Source organism: Bombina bombina, chromosome 12 (genome assembly GCF_027579735.1).
Source record: "Bombina bombina isolate aBomBom1 chromosome 12, aBomBom1.pri, whole genome shotgun sequence".
Classification (NCBI taxonomy): Eukaryota; Metazoa; Chordata; class Amphibia; order Anura; family Bombinatoridae; genus Bombina; species Bombina bombina.
The window spans coordinates 2,225,070-2,243,901 of NC_069510.1; the positions used below are offsets into that span (position 1 = coordinate 2,225,070).

General features: G+C 45.7%; 1 protein-coding gene across 1 annotated transcript in view; it reads left to right on the plus strand.

The window, feature by feature from the left end:
* Positions 1 to 18,832, plus strand: part of GARNL3 (GTPase activating Rap/RanGAP domain like 3) — a gene marked incomplete at its 5' end in the record, with an annotated part of 730,206 nt that overhangs the window by 334,641 nt on the left and 376,733 nt on the right. Inside the window, one exon of the mRNA XM_053695928.1 lies at positions 8,593 to 8,691. Coding sequence (XP_053551903.1) covers positions 8,593 to 8,691 — 99 coding nt within the window. The remainder of the gene's footprint in view (positions 1 to 8,592; positions 8,692 to 18,832) is intronic.

The window sequence follows — 18,832 nt, forward strand, 5'->3', positions numbered from 1 at the left end:
AAACTAACTAAACTTTTAAATCTGCCGTAACTGTCTAACACGCCTCCCAAAAATAGCCCGACACGTATACCCCTATATCCGCAATCCCCCCTCTCACTCCTAACAATAAATGTATTAACCCCTAGACCGACAACCCCCCACAACGCAATAAGCCTATCCTAGTATTAACCCCTAAACCGCCGCCACCTATATTAAATGTATTATCCCTAATCTGACCCCCCTACACCGCCGCCACCTATATTAAATGTAGAGCTCGGTGAGTCTGACTGACTACTGCCCGCGCTGCATACACACTGCTGTCCCACTCATTGACTACACATGCAGTCACGAGCCAATTAAGGAGACTACATGTGCAGTCAGGAGCCAATGTGCCGCCAATGGGAATAGTTTCAGTTCCCACTGAGCTGCGCCAATAGGTTAAGATGATCTGTGTCCCCCTAGGTATCAATCACGTGTCAACCATGTGATATGCGTAGCAGGCAGGCGGAAAGTAGGAAACCAAAAAAAAATTAAAAAAACAATTTGTGCTGAAGCAGGGACACACCTACACACTGCTGCCGATACACTAGTGTGTCCCGACACACAGTTTGGAAAGCACTGGATTAGGGGTTAATATATTTAATATAGGTGGCGGCGGTGTAGGGGGATCAGATTAGGGGTTAATATATTTAATATAGGTGGCAGCGGTGTAGGGGGGATCAGATTAGGGGTTAATATATTTAATATAGGTGGCGGCGGTGTAGGGGGATAAGATTAGGGGTTAATATATTTAATATAGGTGGCGGCTGTGTAGGGGGATCAGATTAGGGGTTAATATATTTAATATAGGTGGTGGCGGTGTAGGGGGATCAGATTAGGGGTTAATATATTTAATATAGGTGGCGGCGGTGTAGGGGGGTCAGATTAGGGGGTAATACATTTAATATAGGTGGCGGCGGGGTTCGGGAGCGGCGGTTTAGGGGTTAAACACTTTATTAGGTATTGCGGTGGGGGATTGCGGTTGACAGGTAGATAGACATTGCGCATGCGTTAGGTGTTAGGTTTTATTTTGCAGGCATTTTAGGGAGTTATGGTGCTCCAATACTCAGCGTAAGGCTTGCTACGCCTGCATTTTGTGGCGAGGTGAAAATGGAGTAAGATTTCTCAATTTTCGCCACGTAAGTCCTTACGCTGTATATTGGATACCAAACTGCGCGTGTTTTGTATGTCAGTCTATGGGGGGAAAAACTACGGGCGAAGGCAGAAATATACGAGTGTAACTTCTATGTTACGCCGTATATAGGATACTGTTACGGTTACCCTTAGTCTCGCTGAGAGATGGACCGCTTAGTAGCCTGGATCCCTATTGCTAAAGAGGGGAGAAGCTGCTTTCCATAGTATTCTATATGAGTCTCGCAAATATAGAATAATCTCCCTTAGCTGCAGTACAGCTAGGATACCCTTCTGCCCACAAAAACGAGTCAACGCTGCGATTGAGGGTCAAACAAGAACTCAGGACTGGGATGCCCAGCCTGCTTTTTATTAAGGTTACATGCACACAGGGCACTCCCAGGGGGAGAGGGGGGAAGCACAAAATCCCCCATCACACATTTAGATAGAGAGCACTGTCCTATGACAGGCCACAATAGGATTACAGTACTTAAGATAACAAGTTTACAAGTTCATCTTATCAATTAGCAGTCTGGCTCCAGAGGTGATTAGACAATGGGATTTGTTATCACTAAACTTAGAGCTGAGGCCAGCAAACGTGTAATTAGACAATAGTTTCTAAAAGCTGAAAAAAAAGAGTTAACTCTTTATGAAATGATACTTGTTACGGTTTTCTTGGAGCCCTTATTAGGCGCTGGCTTGCTGGTTCAGGCATTGCTGCTGGGAAATAAGCTCTTCACAACAAAATAACTAATGCTTCTGTAACAGTGCTCCCTTTCTGTGGAACACTCTGGCAGACACGGTCTGACCCCTTTTCGGGGCAGACTAAGGCTGTCCAGACCGCTGGTTATGCGGGGCTGAGGTCGGTTTGTCTGGACAACCCGTCGGCGTTGCCATTCGGTTTCCCAGGTCTGTAAGTAATGGTGAAATTGAAGGGTTGCAACGATAAGCTCCAACGTAATAGCCTGCCGTTATCTCCAGAGACCCGGTTCAGCCACACCAACGGGTTATGGTCGGTGACCAGAGTGAACTCCTGACCATATAAATAGGGAGTCAATTTCTTTAATGCCCACACCAAAGCCAAACACTCCTTTTCGACCGCTGCATAGCTGACTTCGCGGGGCAGGAGCTTCCGGCTGATGTAGGCAACTGGATGCTCCCCTCCATCTTCGCCTACTTGGCTGAGGACGGCTCCCAGCCCGAACATGGAAGCATCTGTATGGACGATAAAACGTTTGTTAAGGGCTGGGGCCGCCAAGACAGGAGCGTTAATTAGAGCATTTTTGAGAGCCTGGAAAGCCGTTTCACAGTGGGGAGACCACAGGACCTGTCGAGGTAAGTTCTTCTTGGTCAAGTCAGTCAGGGGTTTGGCAAGTGTGCTGTAGTCTGGTACGAACCGTCTATAGTACCCTGCCGTGCCCAGGAAGGCTAGGACCTGAGTCTTAGTGATGGGGGTGGGCCAATTGGCGACAGCTTCTATTTTGGCCGGCTCTGGTCGCTGCTTTCCACACCCCACCCGGTGACCCAGGTACTGTACCTCGGCCATCCCAAAGTGGCATTTTTCTGGCTTCAGAGTCAGGCCAGCAGCCCGGATCTGATCCAGAACCATTCCCACATGAGCTAAGTGGTCCTCCCAGGACTCACTGTGGATCGCTATGTCGTCCAGGTAGGCGCAAGCAAAACTCTGGAAGCCATCCAGGAGCCTATCCACCAAGCGCTGGAATGTAGCTGGGGCATTCTTCATCCCAAACGGCATTACCCTAAACTGATATAAGCCGAATGGGGTGACGAATGCCGACTTGGGGATAGCCTCCGGGGCCAGGGGAATCTGCCAGTAACCTTTGCAGAGGTCAATAGTGGTCAGGTAATTTCCCCTGGCTATACGATCGAGTAGCTCGTCTACCCTGGGCATAGGGTAAGCGTCCGTCACGGTATTTTCATTGAACCTCCGATAGTCTACGCAGAACCGGGTGGTCCCATCTTTCTTGGGCACCAAGACAACTGGGGAGGCCCAGGGACTATCGGAGGGCTCAATTACCCTGAGCTGGAGCATCTCATCGATCTCCTTTTTCATTCCTGTCCTAACTGCTTCGGGGATTCGGTACGGAGCCTGGCGCAAGGGAGCTTGTCCCGGAGTATCTACCTGGTGGGTGGTTAAAGTAGTGTACCCTGGCTTCGGGGAGAAGGTGAGGTGTTTGGACTGGAGGAGTTGGTTGAGCTGCTCCCTTTCAGTGGGGCTAAGTCGGTCCCCTATCTGAACCTGCGCCACTATACCTGTGGGGAGGCTCTTTTCTAATAGGTCTGGAATGGGTAAACTGTCGGGGTCTTCCTGAGGGGAACAACATACGGCCGTCACGTTCTCTGGTCGCTCAAAATATTCCTTGAGCATGTTTACATGGAATGTCTTTCTAAGATTGTTGTCGTGGCAGCTAGCTATCACATAAGTGGTGTCTCCCCTTTTCTCTACGATCTAGTAGGGACCCTGCCAGGACGCCTGCAATTTGTCTGTCTTCACCGGCTTAAGTACTAACACCTTTTGTGCTATGGTGAAGATTCTCTTTCGGGCCCCCCGATCGTATCATACTTTCTGTCTTCTCTGGGCCAACTGGAGATTAGCCCGCACGGATTTGGCTAATTGCTCCATTCGGTCCCTGAGTTCCAGCACGTATGGCACAATGGGGACACCGTCAGCCTCCATCTCTCCCTCCCAGTGCTCCCGGATCAGGTTTAGGGGTCCCCGTACCTTTCTTCCGTAGAGCAACTCGAAGGGAGAGAACCCTGTCATTTCCTGGGGCACCTCCTGATAAGCAAATAGGAGGTGCGGCAGGAAGCGTTCCCAGTCTCGGTATTCCTGAGTGAACGTCTTGAGCATTTGCTTGAGGGTCCCATTGAACCTCTCACACAGCCCGTTCATCTGGGGGTGGTATGGGGAGCTCAGGAGGGACTTAATTTTGCAAACCTGCCAGAGTTGTTGGGTCAATTCAGCCGTAAATTGGGTGCCTCGGTCGGATAGGATTTCTTTTGGAAATCCTACCCGGGAGAACACCTGTACTAGTGCATTTGCTACCGTATCCGCTTGTATGTTGGATAGGGCGACAGCCTCTGGGTACCTGGTAGCGTAGTCCACTACGGTAAGAATGTATCGCTTACCGGAGGGACTAGGGGTAGCCAGTGGTCCCACTAGGTCAATAGCAACCCGGCTGAAGGGTTCCTCTACAATGGGCATATTTACTAGCTGGGCTTTAGGGTGATCGCCTCGCCTTCCTACTCGTTGACACACATCGCAGGTGTTACAGTAAGTTCTAACGTCAGCGTGCACCCCTGGCCAAAAGAACGTGTGAGTAATGCGGTGTAGGGTACGGGTAACGGCTAGGTGGCCTGCTAAGGGGATGTCGTGGCCTATTTTGAGGATTTCTTGACGGTATTTGTGGGGCACTACCAGCTGTCGCCTACGCTGTCCCCTTTTCTCTGTCCAGCGGTATAGTTTCCCTTTTTCCCATAAGAATGTTTCGTTATCTGCCCCGCCCCCTCCGGTCTCTGCTCGTTCCCGGTACTTTTGTAAGGTCGGGTCAGTCTTAGACTCTGCCTCGAAAGCATCTGGGGTGTCCCAGGGTATGGGGCCTAACCTGTCAGGCAAGGTCGGGGTAGGTCTTACCTGTGTCTCCCGCACTGGTGAGAGCTCTCGCTCCGTCCGGGCTTGGGCCCGTGTAGTCACTGGGTCCGCCTCGTTGTTGCATACTGGAGCATAGGCAGAAGTCATGGGGCCCAAATCGTTGCCCAGTAGTACTTCGGCAGGTAAATTATCCATTAGGCCCACGTTCACAGCCCCCTTTCCCGCTCCCCAATCAAGATGCACTTTAGCTGTTGGAATTTTGTACACATCCCCCCCCGCCACTCTAACGGCCACAGTCTGTCCGGACCGCTTGTGCTCTGGCATCAAATGACTCTGTACCAGCGTGATAGTAGCCCCTGTGTCTCGCAATCCCTCGGTAGATCGCCCCTCGAGCCATACCCTCTGCCGATGGTGCTGGCGGTTATCTGAGGCAGCATATACAGGGTCTGCCTCGTGAAGTGGCCCCACATATCCCTCCATAGGGGCGTCTTGGTTAACACAGAGGGCCCGGGCCGGACGATAGGACCCAGAGGGGTAATTGTAATTCCTGGGTGTCTGGTGCGTATTAAGGGGGCAGCTAGCCATGAAATGCCCTGGTTGCTTGCATCGGTGGCAAGTCGGTCTGGGACGCTCAGAGCTGTTATTGGGTGGTCCTGAGTGTCGGGCGGGCCCTGTGGGCACCGGGGCTCGGAATTCAGCACGAGGGGGTGCACGGTAAACCTCTCTGGGTTCGACCCGTGCTGGAGCTCGGTAGTTCATGGGTTCGTGAAGACGGGAGTCATAATGTTCATCGGCCAATTTGGCTGCTTCTTCTAAGGTAGAAGGCCGCCTGTCTCGCAGCCATTCCTTCCCTTGCTGTTCCATGCCATTATAAAAATGTTCTAAGAGAAACAATTGTAAAATTTCCTCCCCAGTCACCGCTTTACTTCCGCTCAGCCAGTGATTTGCCGCTCTCCGCATTCGGTGCGCCCATTCCATATGGGTATCGTTAGGCTTCTTTTCCGTGCCCCGAAACTGTCGGCGATACGTGTCCGGAGTTACAGCGTACCGTCGCAACAGTGTCTCCTTAACTAGCTCATACTGTGTCACTTCCTCAGCACCCAGAGTACGAAAGGCTTCCAGGGCTCGCCCGGATAGTTTCCCAGACAATATCGTGGGCCACTCTCTGTTGGGAATCTGGTGCAGGGCACATTGCCTTTCGAAGTCCGCCAAATATTCATCAATCCCTGTCTCGCTCTCTAGGAAGGGTCGAAATGCCGCATAGGGTATCTTGGGCCTCCCAGCATTTTCGACAGGGATGATTACCTGCGGGGCTTCAGCATTGCGGTGTGCGTTCGCTAGGTTGAGTTCGTGGGCTCGAGTCTCTCGTATATCCTCGTCCGCCTCCGCCATCAACTGCTGTACCAATTCCATGGAGGGGTTCGGCCCGTATAATGAGAGCCTTTCCCGAACAATCCTGGTTTTTTCGTCACTAATCATGGTCGGTGTTTCCGCCATTGTGAAGCTCTGATCCAGTTCGGTCAATTCTGCGATCAGCTCTCTCCTCGGCCGGTTGCTGGCGTACCCCCCTCTGCTTTCAAGTAAATCCTTTAGGGTTGTACGCTTCAATTTTTCATAAGCGCTCTCCATCCATTCTGTACCTCTCCTAGGAAATCCAGGAAAATCCCGCCGCTGCCGCCAAATGTTACGGTTACCCTTAGTCTCGCTGAGAGATGGACCGCTTAGTAGCCTGGATCCCTATTGCTAAAGAGGGGAGAAGCTGCTTTCCATAGTATTCTATATGAGTCTCGCAAATATAGAATAATCTCCCTTAGCTGCAGTACAGCTAGGATACCCTTCTGCCCACAAAAACGAGTCAACGCTGCGATTGAGGGTCAAACAAGAACTCAGGACTGGGATGCCCAGCCTGCTTTTTATTAAGGTTACATGCACACAGGGCACTCCCAGGGGGAGAGGGGGGAAGCACAAAATCCCCCATCACACATTTAGATAGAGAGCACTGTCCTATGACAGGCCACAATAGGATTACAGTACTTAAGATAACAAGTTTACAAGTTCATCTTATCAATTAGCAGTCTGGCTCCAGAGGTGATTAGACAATGGGATTTGTTATCACTAAACTTAGAGCTGAGGCCAGCAAACGTGTAATTAGACAATAGTTTCTAAAAGCTGAAAAAAAAGAGTTAACTCTTTATGAAATGATACTTGTTACGGTTTTCTTGGAGCCCTTCTTAGGCGCTGGCTTGCTGGTTCAGGCATTGCTGCTGGGAAATAAGCTCTTCACAACAAAATAACTAATGCTTCTGTAACAGATACCAAACTAGCGCAAAATCTGGCGTCGCCGGCTTTTGCGGTCGACGCTGCATATCGGATCGGGCCCCTAGAGTATAAATACTACGTGTCTAGAGCAGTGTTTTTCAACCAGTGTGCCGTGGCACACTAGTGTGCCGTGAGAGATTCTCAGGTGTGCCACGGCAGACTGACAACAGTGTGACATATTTTTTAAACTTTGCTTGTTTTTTATTCCCAGTGCAGGGGGTAGTTTGTAGGAGGCATGGCATAACAGCACAATACATACAGTATGTGTGTGTTTGTGTGTATGTGTATATATATATGCTGTATTAGGCTACAATGTGTGATTTTTTTTAAATTTTGGGATGGTGGTGTGCCACAGGATTTTTTAATGTAAAAAAGTGTGCCACGGCAAAAAAAAGGTTAAAAATCACTGGTCTAGAGTATAAATACTACCTGTCTAGAGTATAAATACTACCTGTCTAGATTATAAAAACTAAATGTCTAGAGTATAAATACTACCTGTCTAGAGTATAAATACTACCTGTCTATAGTATAAATACTACCTGTCTAGAGAATAAATACTACCTGTCTAGAGTATAAATACTACATTTCTAGAGTATAAATACTACCTGTCTATAGTATAAATCCTACCTGTGTAGAGTATAAATACTACCTGTGTAGATTATAAATACTACCTGTGTAGAGTATAAATACTGCCTGTGTAGAGTATAAATACTACCTGTCTATAGTATAAATACTACCTGTCTAGTGTATAAATACTACCTGTGTAGAGTATAAATACTACCTTTCTAGAGTATAAATACTACCTGTCTAGAGTATAAATACTACCTGTCTATAGTATAAATACTACCTGTCTATAGTATAAATACTACCTGTCTAGAGAATAAATACTACCTGTGTAGATGAAAAATACTACCTGTGTAGAGTATAAATACTACCTGTCTAGAGTATAAATACTACCTGTGTAGATTATAAATACTACCTGTCTAGAGTATAAATACTACCTTTCTAGAGTATAAATACGACCTGTCTAGAGTATAAATACTACCTGTCTAGAGAATAAATACTACCTGTCTAGAGAATAAATACTACCTGTCTAGAGTATAAATACTACCTGTGTAGAGTATAAATACTACCTGTCTAGGTAATAAATCCTACCTGTCTATAGTATAAATACTACCTGTCTATAGTATAAATACTATCTGTGTAGAATATAAATACTACCTGTCTATAGTATAAATCCTACCTGTCTATAGTATAAATACTATCTGTGTAGAATATAAATACTACCTGTCTATAGTATAAATACTACCTGTCTATAGTATAAATACTATCTGTGTAGAATATAAATACTACCTGTCTATAGTATAAATACTACCTGTGTAGAATATAAATACTACCTGTCTATAGTATAAATACTACCTGTCTATAGTATAAATACCACCTGTTAAAGTATAAATACAAATTCCATATAAATAGAGTATTATATGACCACTGTGTTTCTATCTCTTTAGAAGCTGGGAGTGAAAATTTCCAAAAGCTGTTAAATTTGCTGGGAGACACCATCACCCTGAAAAGCTGGATAGGTTACAGAGGAGGACTGGACACCAAAAGTAAGGAGTTGTATTTCTGCTTGTACCTTACTGGGCAGGTAAATACATAGGTACTGCCTGCTCTTTACTTGCAGATAGCCTGGGCAGGTAAATACATAGGTACTGCCTGCTCTTTACTTGCAGATAGCCTGTGTAGTATCATTACAGACAGTAAACTATATTACATGTAACCTGTAACACTGAGTGCAAATGTGTACAATAATGTGATTAGATTACACTATTCATATCCGCTCCAATGTGTCTGCTACTGCTTGCTCCTTGTCACAGTTTACATCTGACAAACCACCAGATCACTGACAGATTGCCAGATTTCTAACCCACCACCAGATCACTGACAGATTGACAGATTTCTAACCCACCACCAGATCACTGACAGATTGCCAGATCTCTAACCCACCACCAGATCACTGACAGATTGCCAGATTTCTAACCCACCACCAGATCACTGACAGATTGACAGATTTCTAACCCACCACCAGATCACTGACAGATTGCCAGATTTCTAACCCACCACCAGATCACTGACAGATTGACAGATTTCTAACCCACCACCAGATCACTGACAGATTGCCAGATCTCTAACCCACCACCAGATCACTGACAGATTGCCAGATTTCTAACCCACCACCAGATCACTGACAGATTGCCAGATTTCTAACCCACCACCAGATCACTGACAGATTACCAGATCTCTAACCCACCACCAAATCACTGACAGATTGCCAGATTTCTAACCCACCACCAGATCACTGACAGATTGCCAGATTTCTAACCCACCACCAGATCACTGACAGATTGCCAGATTTCTAACCCACCACCAGATCACTGACAGATTGCCAGATCTTTGACAGACCACTGCTAGATTGCCAGATTTCTAACCCACCACCAGATCACTGACAGATTGCCAGATTTCTAACCCACCACCAGATCACTGACAGATTGCCAGATTTCTAACCCTCCACCAGATCACTGACAGATTGCCAGATCTCTGACAGACCACCAGATTACTGCTAGATTGCCAGATTTCTAACCCACCACCAGATCACTGACAGATTGCCAGATTTCTAACCCTCCACCAGATCACTGACAGATTGCCAGATTTCTAACCCACCACCAGATCACTGACAGATTGCCAGATTTCTAACCCACCACCAGATCACTGACAAATTGCCAGATCTCTGACAGACCACCAGATTACTGCTAGATTGCCAGATTTCTAACCCACCACCAGATCACTGACAGATTGCCAGATTTCTAACCCACCACCAGATCACTGACAGATTGCCAGATTCCTAACCCTCCACCAGATCACTGACGGATTGCCAGATTTCTAACCCACCACCAGATCACTGACAGATTGCCAGATTTCTAACCCACCACCAGATCACTGACAGATTGCCAGATTTCTAACCCACCACCAGATCACTGACAGATTGCCAGATCTCTATTTGACAGACCACCAGATCACTGACAGATTGCCAGATTTCTAACCCATCACCTGATCACTGACAGATTGCCAGATCTCTATTTGACAGACCACCAGATCAATGACAGATTGCAAGATCTTTGACAGACCACCAGATCACTGACATTGTCAGATCTCTAACTGATAGGCCGCCAGATAACTGACAAAACACTAGATCACTGACAGATTACCAGATCTTGAATTGTCAGACCAACAGATTACTGATAAATTGCCATATCTTTAACTGCTAGGCCGCCAGATTACTGACGAACCACCAGATCACTGACATATCTGACAAATAACCAGATAACTGACATATTGCCAGATCTTTAATTGCTAGGCCCTGTTTACCTGTACGTTACAGTCTTGCAGGCCCCAGACTTATATGCTACACCTGTCCTGCAAGCTTTTAATCTGGCTCTGATTACCTGAACGTTACAGTCTTGCAGGCCCCAGACTGATTTACTGCACACGACCTGCAAGTTTTTAATCTGGCTCTGATTACCTAATTGTTACAGTCTTGCAGGCCCCAGACTGATTTACTGCACACGACCTGCAAGTTTTTAATCTGGCTCTGTTTACCTGATTGTTACAGTCTTGCAGGCCCCAGACTGATTTACTACACCTGCCCTGCAAGTTTTTAATCTGGCTCTGATTACCTGAACGTTACAGTCTTGCAGGCCCCAGACTGATATGCTACACCTGTCCTGCAAGTTTTTAATCTGGCTCTGATTACCTGAACGTTACAGTCTTGCAGGCCCCAGACTGATTTACTGCACACGACCTGCAAGTTTTTAATCTGGCTCTGATTACCTAATTGTTACAGTCTTGCAGGCCCCAGACTGATTTACTGCACACGACCTGCAAGTTTTTAATCTGGCTCTGTTTACCTGATTGTTACAGTCTTGCAGGCCCCAGACTGATTTACTACACCTGCCCTGCAAGTTTTTAATCTGGCTCTGATTACCTGAACGTTACAGTCTTGCAGGCCCCCGACTGATATACTACACCTGCCCTGCAAGCTTTTAATCTGGCTCTGATTACCTGAACGTTACAGTCTTGCAGGCCCCAGACTGATTTACTGCACCTGCCCTGCAAGCTTTTAATCTGGCTCTGTTTACCTGATTGTTACAGTCTTGCAGGCCCCAGACTGATTTACTACACCTGTCCTGCAAGTTTTTAATCTGGCTCTAATTACATGATTGTTACAGTCTTGCAGGCCCCAGACTGATTTACTACACCTGCCCTGCAAGCTTTTAATCTGGCTCTGTTTACCTGAACGTTACAGTCTTGCAGGCCCTAGACTGATATACTACACCTGCCCTGCAAGCTTTTAATCTGGCTCTGATTACCTGAACGTTACAGTCTTGCAGGCCCCAGACTGATATACTACACCTGCCCTGCAATCTTTTAATCTGGCTCTGATTACCTGAACGTTACAGTCTTGCAGGCCCCAGACTGATATACTGCACCTGCCCTGCAAGCTTTTAATCTGGCTCTGATTACCTGAACGTTACAGTCTTGCAGGCCCCACACTGATTTACTACACCTGCCCTGCAAGCTTTTAATCTGGCTCTGTTTACCTGAACGTTACAGTCTTGCAGGCCCCAGACTGATTTACTACACCTGCCCTGCAAGCTTTTAATCTGGCTCTAATTACATGATTGTTACAGTCTTGCAGGCCCCAGACTGATATACTACACCTGCCCTGCAAGCTTTTAATCTGGCTCTGTTTACCTGAACGTTACAGTCTTGCAGGCCCCAGACTGATTTACTGCACCTGCCCTGCAAGCTTTTAATCTGGCTCTGTTTACCTGAACGTTACAGTCTTGCAGGCCCCAGACTGATTTACTGCACCTGCCCTGCAAGCTTTTAATCTGGCTTTGATTACCTGATTGTTACAGTCTTGCAGGCCCCAGACTGATTTACTGCACCTGCCCTTCAAGTTTTTAATCTGGCTCTGATTACCTGAACGTTACAGCCTTGCAGACCCCAGACTGATATACTACACCTGCCCTGCAAGCTTTTAATCTGGCTCTGATTACCTGATTGTTACAGTCTTGCAGGCCCCAGACTGATTTACTGCACCTGCCCTGCAAGCTTTTAATCTGGCTCTGTTTACCTGAACGTTACAGTCTTGCAGGCCCCAGACTGATATACTACACCTGCCCTGCAAGCTTTTAATCTGGCTCTGATTACCTGATTGTTACAGTCTTGCAGGCCCCAGACTGATTTACTGCACCTGCCCTGCAAGCTTTTAATCTGGCTCTGTTTACATGATTATTACAGTCTTGCAGGCCCCAGACTGATTTACTACACCTGCCCTGCAATCTTTTAATCTGGCTCTGTTTACCTGAATGTTACAGTCTTGCAGGCTCCAGACTGATTTACTACACCTGCCCTGCAATCTTTTAATCTGGCTCTGATTACCTGATTGTTACAGTCTTGCAGGCCCCAGACTGATATACTACACCTGCCCTGCAAGATGTTAATCTGGCTCTGATTACCTGAACGTTACAGTCTTGCAGGCCCCAGACTGATTTACTACACCTACCCTGCAAGCTTTTAATCTGGCTCTGATTACCTGAACGTTACAGTCTTGCAGGCCCCAGACTGATATACTACACCTGCCCTGCAAGCTTTTAATCTGGCTCTGTTTACCTGAACGTTACAGTCTTGCAGGCCCCAGACTGATATACTACACCTGCCCTGCAATCTTTTAATCTGGCTCTGATTACCTGAACGTTACAGTCTTGCAGGCCCCAGACTGATATACTGCACCTGCCCTGCAAGCTTTTAATCTGGCACTGTTTACCTGATTGTTACAGTCTTGCAGGCCCCAGACTGATATACTACACCTGCCCTGCAAGCTTTTAATCTGGCTCTGATTACCTGAACGTTACAGTCTTGCAGGCCCCAGACTGATATACTACACCTGCCCTGCAAGCTTTTAATCTGGCTCTGTTTACCTGATTGTTACAGTCTTGCAGGCTCCAGACTGATTTACTACACCTGCCCTGCAAGCTTTTAATCTGGCTCTGATTACCTGAACGTTACAGTCTTGAAGGCCCTAGACTGATATACTACACCTGCCCTGCAAGCTTTTAATCTGGCTCTGATTACCTGAACGTTACAGTCTTGCAGGCCCCAGACTGATTTACTACACCTGCCCTGCAAGCTTTTAATCTGGCTCTGATTACCTGAACGTTACAGTCTTGCAGGCCCCAGACTGATTTACTACACCTGCCCTGCAAGCTTTTAATCTGGCTCTGATTACCTGAACGTTACAGTCTTGCAGGCCCCAGACTGATATATTACACCTGCCCTGCAAGCTTTTAATCTGGCTCTGATTACCTGATTGTTACAGTCTTGCAGGCCCCAGACTGATTTACTACGCCTGCCCTGCAAATTTTTAATCTGGCTCTGTTTACCTGAACGTTACAGTCTTGCAGACCCCAGACTGAAATACTACACCTGCCCTGCAAGCTTTTAATCCGGCTCTGATTACCTGAACGTTACAGTCTTGCAGGCCCCAGATTGATATACTACACCTGCCCTGCAAGCTTTTAATCTGGCTCTAATTACCTGATTGTTACAGTCTTGCAGGCCCCAGACTGATTTACTACACCTGCCCTGCAAGCTTTTAATCTGGCTCTGTTTACCTGAACGTTACAGTCTTGCAGACCTCAGACTGAAATACTACACCTGCCCTGCAAGCTTTTAATCTGGCTCTGATTACCTGATTGTTACAGTCTTGCAGGCCCCAGACTGATATACTACACCTGCCCTGCAAGCTTTTAATCTGCCTCTGATTACCTGATTGTTACAGTCTTGCAGGCCCCAGACTGATTTACTACACCTGTCCTGCAAGCTTTTAATCTGGCTCTGTTTACCTGATTGTTACAGTCTTGCAGGCCCCAGACTGATTTACTACACCTGTCCTGCAAGCTTTTAATCTGGCTCTGTTTACCTGATTGTTACAGTCTTGCAGGCCCCAGACTGATTTACTACACCTGTCCTGCAAGCTTTTAATCTGGCTCTGTTTACCTGAACGTTACAGTCTTGCAGGCCCCCGACTGATATACTACACCTGCCCTGCAAGCTTTTAATCTGGCTCTGATTACCTGAACGTTACAGTCTTGCAGGCCCCAGACTGATATACTGCACCTGCCCTGCAAGCTTTTAATCTGGCTCTGATTACCTGATTGTTACTGTCTTGCAGGCCCCAGACTGATATACTACACCTGCCCTGCAAGCTTTTAATCTGGCTCTGATTACCTGAACGTTACAGTCTTGCAGGCCCCAGACTGATATACTACACCTGCCCTGCAAGCTTTTAATCTGGCTCTGATTACCTGAACGTTACAGTCTTGCAGGCCCCAGACTGATATACTGCACCTGCCCTGCAAGCTTCTGATCTGGCCCTGTTTACCTGTACGTTACAGTCTTGCAGACCCCAGACTGATATACTACACCTGCCCTGCAAGTTTTTAATCTGGCTCTAATTACCTGAACGTTACAGTCTTGCAGGCCCCAGACTGATATACTACACCTGCCCTGCAAGCTTTTAATCTGGCTCTGTTTACCTGAACGTTACAGTCTTGCAGGCCCCAGACTGATATACTACACCTGCCCTGCAAGCTTTTAATCTGGCTCTGATTACCTGATTGTTACAGTCTTGCAGGCCCCAGACTGATATACTACACCTGCCCTGCAAGCTTTTAATCTGCCTCTGATTACCTGATTGTTACAGTCTTGCAGGCCCCAGACTGATTTACTACACCTGTCCTGCAAGCTTTTAATCTGGCTCTGTTTACCTGATTGTTACAGTCTTGCAGGCCCCAGACTGATTTACTACACCTGTCCTGCAAGCTTTTAATCTGGCTCTGTTTACCTGAACGTTACAGTCTTGCAGGCCCCCGACTGATATACTACACCTGCCCTGCAAGCTTTTAATCTGGCTCTGATTACCTGAACATTACAGTCTTGCAGGCCCCAGACTGATATACTGCACCTGCCCTGCAAGCTTTTAATCTGGCTCTGATTACCTGATTGTTACAGTCTTGCAGGCCCCAGACTGATATACTACACCTGCCCTGCAAGCTTTTAATCTGGCTCTGATTACCTGAACGTTACAGTCTTGCAGGCCCCAGACTGATATACTACACCTGCCCTGCAAGCTTTTAATCTGGCTCTGATTACCTGAACGTTACAGTCTTGCAGGCCCCAGACTGATATACTGCACCTGCCCTGCAAGCTTCTGATCTGGCCCTGTTTACCTGTACGTTACAGTCTTGCAGACCCCAGACTGATATACTACACCTGCCCTGCAAGTTTTTAATCTGGCTCTAATTACCTGAACGTTACAGTCTTGCAGGCCCCAGACTGATATACTACACCTGCCCTGCAAGCTTTTAATCTGGCTCTGTTTACCTGAACGTTGCAGTCTTGCAGGCCCCAGACTGATATACTACACCTGCCCTGCAAGCTTTTAATCTGGCTCTGATTACCTGAACGTTACAGTCTTGCAGGCCCCAGACTGATTTACTGCACCTGCCCTGCAGGCTTTTAATCTGACTCTGATTACCTGATTGTTACAGTATTGCAGGCCCCAGACTGATATACTACACCTGCCCTGCAAGATGTTAATCTGGCTCTGATTACCTGAACGTTACAGTTTTGCAGGCCCCAGACTGATATACTACACCTGCCCTGCAAGCTTTTAATCTGGCTCTGATTACCTGATTGTTACAGTCTTGCAGGCCCCAGACTGATTTACTACACCTGCCCTGCAAGATTTTAATCTGGCTCTGTTTACCTGATTGTTACAGTCTTGCAGGCCCCAGACTGATTTACTACACCTGCCCTGCAAGCTTTTAATCTTGCTCTGATTACCTGAACGTTACACTCTTGCAGGCCCTAGATTGATATACTACACCTGCCCTGCAAGCTTTTAATCTGGCTCTGATTACCTGAACGTTACAGTCTTGCAGGCCCCAGACTGATTTACTACACCTGCCCTGCAAGCTTTTAATCTGGCTCTGATTACCTGAACGTTACAGTCTTGCAGTCCCCAGACTGATTTACTACACCTGCCCTGCAAGCTTTTAATCTGGCTCTGTTTACCTGAAGTTGACCTAAAGCTTGCAGTTTGGTATAAAGTGTAGATTGAGCGTTATACAATAATACTATTAAGTTTGAATATTAATAGGGACAAATTATTATAATAAGTGATATGTCAAGTGTCAAAAGATTCTGCAGCGCTAACAAATCACATAAAGTTTCATTAATTTTATTTTTTCATTTCTTTTGAATATGAAATTTGTCTGTTTTCCTCTCACATCAATATAAAATAATAAGCCTAGATTAGATTACACCTAATCTAATCCCCTAATAAAATAAAAATGCCCCCCAAAATAATAAAATTCCCTACCCTATACTAAATTACAAATAGCCCTTAAAAGGGCCTTTTGCGGGGCTAATCAGCTCCTTTACCTGTAAAAAAAAATACAATACCCCCCCCAACATTAAAACCCACCACCCACACACCCAACCCTACTCTAAAACCCACCCAATCCCCCCTTAAAAAAACCTAACACTACCCCCTTGAAGATCTCCCTACCTTGAGACGTCTTCACCCAGCCGGGCACAAGTGGACCTCCAGAGGGGCAGAAGTCTTCATCCGATCTTGGCAGAAGTCTTCATCCAGGCGGCATCTTCTATCTATCTGATAGGATTCTATCAGCCAATCGGAATTAAGGTAGGAAAAATCCTATTGGCTGATGCAATCAGCCAATAGGTTTGAGGTCGCATTCTATTGGCTGATTGGAACAGCCAATAAAATGCAAGCTCAATCCTATTGGTTGATTGGATCAGCCAATAGGATTGAACTTCAATCCTATTAGCTGATTGGATCAGCCAATAGGATTTTTCCTACCTTAATTCCGATTGGCTGATCGAATCCTGGATGAAGACTTCTGCCGCTTGGAGGACCTCTTCTGCCCGGATCGGATGAAGACTTCTGCCTGGTGGGTTTTAATGTTGGGGGGTATTGTATTTTTTTTTTACAGATAAAAGAGCTGATTACTTTGGGGCAATGCCCCGCAAAAGGCCCTATTTGTAATTTACTATAGGGTAGGAAATTTTATTATTTATTTTTTTTTTTTTATTAGGGGGATTAGATTAGGTGTAATTAGTTTAAAAAAATTGTAATTATTTTTTTATTTTCTGTAATTTAGTGTTTGTTGTTTTTCGTACTTTAGTTTATTTAATTGTAGTTAATTGTAGTTAGTTTAGATAATTTAATTGATAGTGTAGTGTTAGGTGTAATTGTAATTTAGGTTAGGATTTATTTTACAGGTAAATGTGTACTTATTTTAACTAGGTAGCTATTAAATAGTTAATAACTATTTAATAACTATTGTACCTAGTTAAAATAAATACAAAGTTGCCTGTAAAATAAATATAAACCCTAAGCTAGCTACAATGTAATTATTAGTTATATTGTAGCTAGCTTATGGTTTATTTTATAGGTAAGTATTTAGTTTTAAATAGGATTAATTTATTTAAGTGTAGTAATTTTATTTCGTTTTAATAAAACTATATTTAAGGTAGGGGGGGTTAGACTTAGGGTTAGACTTAGGTTTAGGGGTTAATAAATTTAATATAGTAGCGGCGACGTTGGGGGCGGCAGATAAGGGGTTAATAAATGTAGATAGGTGTCGGCGATGTTATGGACGGTAGATTAGGGGTTAATAGAATTTAACTAGTGTTTGCGAGGCGGGAGTGCGGCAGTTTAGGGTTTAATATATTTATTGAAGTGGCGGCGATGTCCGGTCGGCAGATTAGGGTTTAAATAATTTATTTAAGTGTTTCCGATTTGGGGGGGGGCCTCGGTTTAGGGGTTAATAGGTAGTTTATGGGTGTTAGTGTACTTTTTAGCACTTTAGTTAAGAGTTTTATGTTACAGCGTTAGCCCATAAAACTCTTAACTACTGACTTTTAAATGCGGTAGGAGTCTTGACAGGAGAGGGTCTACCGCTCACTTCTTCCAAGACTCGTAATACGGCGTTAGGCAAGTCCCATTAAAAAGATAGGATACACAATTGACGTAAGGGGATTTGCGGTAAGCTCGAGTCGTGGAAGAAAAGTGAGCGGTACACCTGTACCTGCTAGACTCATAATACCAGTGGGCGTTAAAAAGCAGCGTTGGGACCTCTTAACGCTGCTTTTTAAGGCTAACGCAAGACTCGTAATCTAGCTGAAAGTTACCTGTAAAATAACTCCTAAGCTAGCTACAATATAACTAATAGTTATATTGTAGCTATCTTAGGTTTTTTTTAATTTCACAGGTAAATTTGTACAGGTGGCCCTCGGTTTACGCCGGTTCAATTTGCGCCGTTTCAGAATAACAACCTTTTTTTTCAGTCATGTGACTGCTATTGAAAAGCATGCACTAATTAAAATAGCCAGTAGGTGGGGCTGTCCGCTTGTGTTGCAGCAAAGATATGCAAGATTAGCAGACTTAAATTAATCTGTGTACACAGAACAGACCTTAGCTATCGAGCAACAAGATCTAGCAGCCACTTCCATATTATCTTCCTGTTCAGCTGCTTGAGGTGAGGGTGCCTAACTGCCTATTAATCACTCCATATTGAAATGCATAGAATAGATGCA